This window comes from Cebus imitator, unplaced genomic scaffold (assembly GCF_001604975.1).
Source record: "Cebus imitator isolate Cc_AM_T3 unplaced genomic scaffold, Cebus_imitator-1.0 Scaffold72, whole genome shotgun sequence".
Taxonomy (NCBI): Eukaryota; Metazoa; Chordata; class Mammalia; order Primates; family Cebidae; genus Cebus; species Cebus imitator.
Window position 1 is genome coordinate 4,682,704 of NW_016107387.1, and position 5,522 is coordinate 4,688,225.

Below are 5,522 nucleotides of genomic sequence, written 5' to 3' on the forward strand. Positions count from 1 at the left end.
AAAAAAAAAAAAAAAAGAAGCCAGCAGCCATAGACGATACATAAACAAAAGGGCCTACTACATTCCAATAAAACTTTATTTACAAAAACATGCAGTGGGTCAGATTTCACCCATGGGCTATAGTTTGTAGACTCCTGATCTATTTTGCTGTTGTTGCTGTTTTATAAGAACTCTTTGTATGCTGTAACAGGAAAATCATGGGCTATCTACTCCAGTCAATGGATGAATGTGACCAAACTCTTAATAACTACAACTTTATTAAGTGTTTTAAACACAGCTATATTTGGTTTGCTTAAATAATAAATTCCGGTCAAAATACAATACCTCTAAGTGTCAACTATAGTTACATATTGACGCCATAAAGTTAAAATTCCAGTTTAAGGCCGGGCATGGTGGCTCATGCCTGCAATCCCAGCACTTTGGGAGGCTGAGGCAGGCAGATCACCTGAGGTCAGGAGGTCAGAAGTTCAAGACTAGCCTGGCCAACATGCTGAAACCCCATCTCTACTAAGAATACAAAAATTAGCCAGGCATGGTCACAGATGCCTATAATCCCAGCTAATCAGAAGGCTGAGGCAGGAGAATCTCTTGAACCTGGGAGGTGGAGGGTGCCATGAGCTGAGATTGTGCCACTGCATTCCAGCCAGGCGACAGAGGGAGACTCTGTCTCAAAAAATAATTCAAGTGTAACATGTAACACTGCAGTGAATTTCAGTGTTGCAATGATAAAAGGGGCCTTGCTTTTGTTTATAATTTGTTTCCATCTGAAATCTAAACTCAATCACTTGGCATTTCAGGCCTCTGAAATCTAACTCCAGGTTCGCTTTCCTGTGTTATCCTGCCAGTCCCTGATACTGAAGCCACACCACGCTATTTGCCCTTCTGCAACTGGGCCCCACGCTCTCCACTTTTCCTCCTTTGCCCCCCTATTCCTGTTACCTGAAATGTTCTGCCTTCAATCTTTATCCCCTTACTCCTAGTCAAAATCTTTTCTCCCAAGCCTTATGAAAGTTCTGCCTTCTCTCTTTTTTTAAGAGCTAGTATAGAAATTGGCCTGAGGCACACTTCTCAGCCTGCAGGATGGCCACCTTGCAGGATGTAACCCTTTAAAAGAAATAAGTAGTCCAGGTGTGGTGGCTCACATCTGCAGTCCCAGCATTTTGGGAGGCCGAGGCAGGCGATCACCTGAGCTCAGAAGTTCATGTTGCCAGGTTGGTGGCGAACTTCTGAGCTCAGGTGAGATGGGGTCTCTACTAAATAAGCTGGGCAGGGTGGCACATGCCTGTAATCCCAGCTACTCAGGAGGCTGAGGCAGGGGAGAATTGCTTGAACCTGGGAGGCAGAGGTTGTAGTGAGCCGAGACAGCACCACTGTACTCCAGCCTGGGGGACAGAGTGAGACTCTGTCTTGAAAGAGAAAGAGAAAAAGAGAGAGAGAGAGAGTGAGAGTGAGAGAGAGAGAGAGAGAGAGAGAGAGAGAGACAAAGCAGGAAAGAGGGAGGGAAGGAAGGAATAAAGAAGTCTCTTCTAAATTTGTAGATCTTGTGCTTTTTGTTTGTTTGTTTGTTTTAAAGTTTAGTTATAAGTTTCTTTGTTTCAGTTAAACACATCTGTTTGCAGCCCAGGTCAAGAAGTAGAACATTAGCACACCCAGAGGCCTCCCACGCTCCTTCTCCCAGTCTACATCTCCTGAAAGTTTGTCACTGTTCTGACTTTTATTCCCGTAGATTCAATTCCCTCCTTTTAGAACTTTATAGGAATGGAACAATACAATTTGTACTCTTTTGTATCTGGCTTTTTGGTTAACATTATCTGTTTGTGAGATCCATCCATAGTGTTGTATATAGCAGTAGTTCATTCTTTTTAATTCCTGCAGAGGAATTAAATTGTATGAATACGGTGTACTACAATTGATTTGTCCTTTCAACTTTTGATGAAGATTTTGATTGTTTCTAATGTTTAACTATGAGAAATATGCAGCCAGGCACGGTGGCTCACACCTGTAATCCCAGCACTTTGGGAGGCTGAGCAGGCAGATTGCCTGAGGCCAGGAGTTTGAGACCAGCCTGGCCAACATGGTGAAATCCCATCTCTATTAACAGTACAAAAATTAGCCAGGTGTGTGGTGGTGGGTACCTGTAATCCCAGCTACTTGGGAGGTTGAGGCAGGAGAATTGCTTGAACCCAGGAGGCGGAAGTTGCAGTGAGCTGGGATCAAGCCACTGCATTCCAGCCTGGGTGACAGTGTGAGACCCTATCTCAAAAAAAAGTGCTATTAGAAATATTCCTATATATGTTTCTGTTGTGTATAGGATATAGCATTGGAGGATACATCAAAAGTCTTTAGGATATAACCGGGTCAGTATACTAGCAAGCCTGTAGTCCCAGCTACTTGAGAGGCTGAGGTGGGAGGATTGCCTGAGCCCAGGAGTTTGAGGCCAGCCTGCCCAATATAGTGAGATCCCATCTCTAAAATTTAAGAAAATAAAAATTAAAAAAAGTCTTTAGACTTTTTTAGGTGTTTAGATTTTAGAAATTCTAAATGTATCCATAATTTATTTTAAGAAAAAAGTTAAAGAGCAAAAAGACTTAGCTCTGCAGATGTTCTTAGTTGCATTTAAAAATAAATGCAAAAAATGCAAATTATACTAAAGTCTCAATAACAGGGCATTATTTAAATAAATTATGGCATAAAATATTATGTTAATATTATATTTAAATTATGGCATGGAGTACATTATTTATTTTATTATATTTATTGCTAAGGAAAGATTTACATGGCATACTAGTAGATGAAAAAAAGTCTGGTTATAAGAGAATATATACAATTGGCTGGGCATAGTGGCTCATGCCTGTAATCCCAGCACTTTGGGAGGCTCAGGTGGGTGGATCAAAAGGTCAGAAGATTGAGACCAGCCTGGTCAACATGGTGAAACCTTGTCTCTACTAAAGACACAAAAAATTAGGTGGATGTGGTGGCACGTGCCTGTAATACCAGCTACTCAGGGGTCTGAGGCAGGAGAATTGCTTGTACCCAGGAAGTGGAGGTTGCAGTGAGCTGAGATCACACCATTGCACTCCAGCCTGGGTGCCAGGGCAAGACTCCATCTCAAAAAATGAGAGAGAGAGAGAGAGAAAGGGGAGGAGAGAGAGAGAGAGAGAGAGAGAGAGAAACATATACAGCTTGAGTGCACTTTTATTACAAAAAAAAAAACTATTTGTATGTAAATGTATATTCAAAGGGGTCACACCAAAAATTTACAGTGATATGTTTGAAAAATGTAATGATGGCTGATTTTTCTTTCAGTTTTACTGTATGTTTCCAGTTTTCTAAATTCTTCTTCATAAGCATTGCTATGGAATTATCCCTGTATTCTTAGTCCAGAAGGTATTACTTTGCACAGAGGTTATATATACAGGTATATTTTACTGTGTGAAAGAATATACATTAATATAAAGCCACTAAGGTAACAACAATTTGGTCATATGGGGTCATTCTAAAAGGCAAAGATAGTAATTGCCATGGAAGACATTGGCATATAATTTACCATATATTTGCACTTGGAACTCTGCAACCACAGCATAAATTCAGTTGCAGAGTTCTGTGTGTGTGGTCCAACATTGACTCAATAAGTGATGCTTTGCAACCCACTATAGGCTGCTCAATTCTTTCTCAATGATCTTGTAATCAGCTCTCAGGATATTTGATATCCGAAATGTATAAAGCGCTCTCTTTCTTTCTTTCATTCTTTTTTTTTTTTTTTTTTGAGACAGTCTCACTGGCCCAGGCTGGAGTGCAGTGGCCCGATCTCAGCTCACTGCAACCTCTGCCTACTCGGTTCAAGCGATTCTCCTGCCTCAACCTTCCAAGTAGCTGGGATTACAGGCGCGTGCCACCAGGCCGAGCTAATTTTTGTATTTTCAGTAGAGATGGGATATCACCATGTTGGTCAGGCTGGTCTCGAACTCCTGACCTCGTGATCCGCCCACCTCAGCCTCCCACACTGCTGGGATTACAAGCGTAAGTCACCGGGCCCGGTAAAGCTCTCACTTTCTATCGGAGACGGTTAAAGTAAAACCAAGAGTCAAGAGCTAAGTCCTAGAGTATGCTTAAAACTTTAGACAGTGATTGTTCTGCATCCACATTCTTAACGCTTTCAGGCATCACAACACACATTTTTTAAAAAGTTTTGCTTCTCCTAAAATCTAATTCATTGTTTTCTCATCCCTCAGAAAACCAAAACCTCTCAAACTAACAACAAAACCCCACAACAGTTTTTCTTCCCTGAATGTTCAAAACAATAGGCAGTCACAAATAAGATTTCAGCAGAGCGACCTAGACACTTCGTCTCTTCACCTTCAGCTCCCCCTGGCGTCCCCTTCCCCTGCAGTCCTGGTCTGAAATCCTCACCATTTAGAAACCTTCCTTAAGATTTTAGAGAACCAAGATCATCCCCTTAGGGGGTTGCTCAAATACACATTCCCTCCCAGCGCTTTCTTGCTGGTAGCCATCCGGGATTTTAGCAGATTTCCTAGCTAGTCCCAGGGGCCGACACAGACAGCATCCTTCTGTATGGTTACGAAGGGGCCTAGGGCTTTGAGAGCGGCGTGGGTCTCAGAGCCAGGAAGGGCTGACCTAGCGGGAGAAGAGTTCCAACCACCCTTACTCATCCGTCCCGCCTGGGGAGGAGGAATGTGGTCCCTTTTAGGTGCCCGCGCTTGTCCGAGCCGGTAAAAACCACCCCACGCTCCCTGAGGCTCGGAGCGAGGAAGTGACTCTCCAAGGCCTTGGGGCGGGGCGGGCTGTGCGGGTCCTCCTGTGCTTGTCCCTGGCCAGGGCTCCTGCCGTTGTCCCACACTGCCTTTCAGGTGTCCTCGTTGTCTCACTGTTCCTGCTTGCACTACGCGTCCTCCGAATTCCTAAACCAGCCAGCCTAGAGATGCTGGAAGCCTCACCATTGAAGCCGATCACGGCGTCCAGTTCTAGCTCCGCCACTTGAGCCTCCGGCGAAATTTCGTTATCCATCTCTGGGAAGTTCTGCTTATTTTGCTCTCCGACCGGGTAAGTGTAGCGTCTCCTGGTCGTTATGGTAACGAGCAAGCGCATGCGCGCCAGCTCCCCGCCCGTGCAGAAACCCACCCTGCCGAGTTCGAGTTCATTAGCATTCTTGGAAATAAGGGGTATGGGGGCTGGGAGGAGGGATGGGGTGAGATGATTCTTCTTCTTTTCTTTTCTGTGTGAGGTATTTCTCTGGAAATTTAGGGGATGGCACTAACTGCGCAGAACTAATTCCTCTATCCCCTCGTGTAGAGTCTGTGACTTCCTGGTAACTCTAAAATCAAGCACCAAATGAATGGCATTTAAAAAATAGGTAATCAAGCGTAGAGGACTGATGGGAAGGCCGCTATAAAAGAATATATAATTGATACTTCTTTGGGCCCCTGTTTGAAGCCGCGTGAAAAAATTGTTGAAGATTTTTAAAAAAACGTTATTGAGGGCCGGGCGCCGTGGCTCACGCCTGT

At 43.9% G+C, this 5,522-nt stretch overlaps 1 protein-coding gene across 4 annotated transcripts in view; it reads right to left on the reverse strand.

Annotated features, from left to right (window-relative positions):
* The window catches only part of CFAP52 (cilia and flagella associated protein 52), a 67,011-nt gene extending 61,923 nt beyond the window's left edge, over nt 1-5,088 (reverse strand). For 3 of the 4 annotated variants that reach the window (XM_017531446.2, XM_017531445.2, XM_017531444.2), the window contains exon 1: nt 4,956-5,088. In XM_017531446.2, the coding sequence (XP_017386935.1) occupies nt 4,956-5,025 (70 nt within the window). In that variant the 5' untranslated portion in view covers nt 5,026-5,088. The remainder of the gene's footprint in view (nt 1-4,955) is intronic. The other variant, XM_017531447.1, reaches the window with a different exon arrangement.
* Nucleotides 5,089-5,522: the final 434 nt, after the last annotated feature.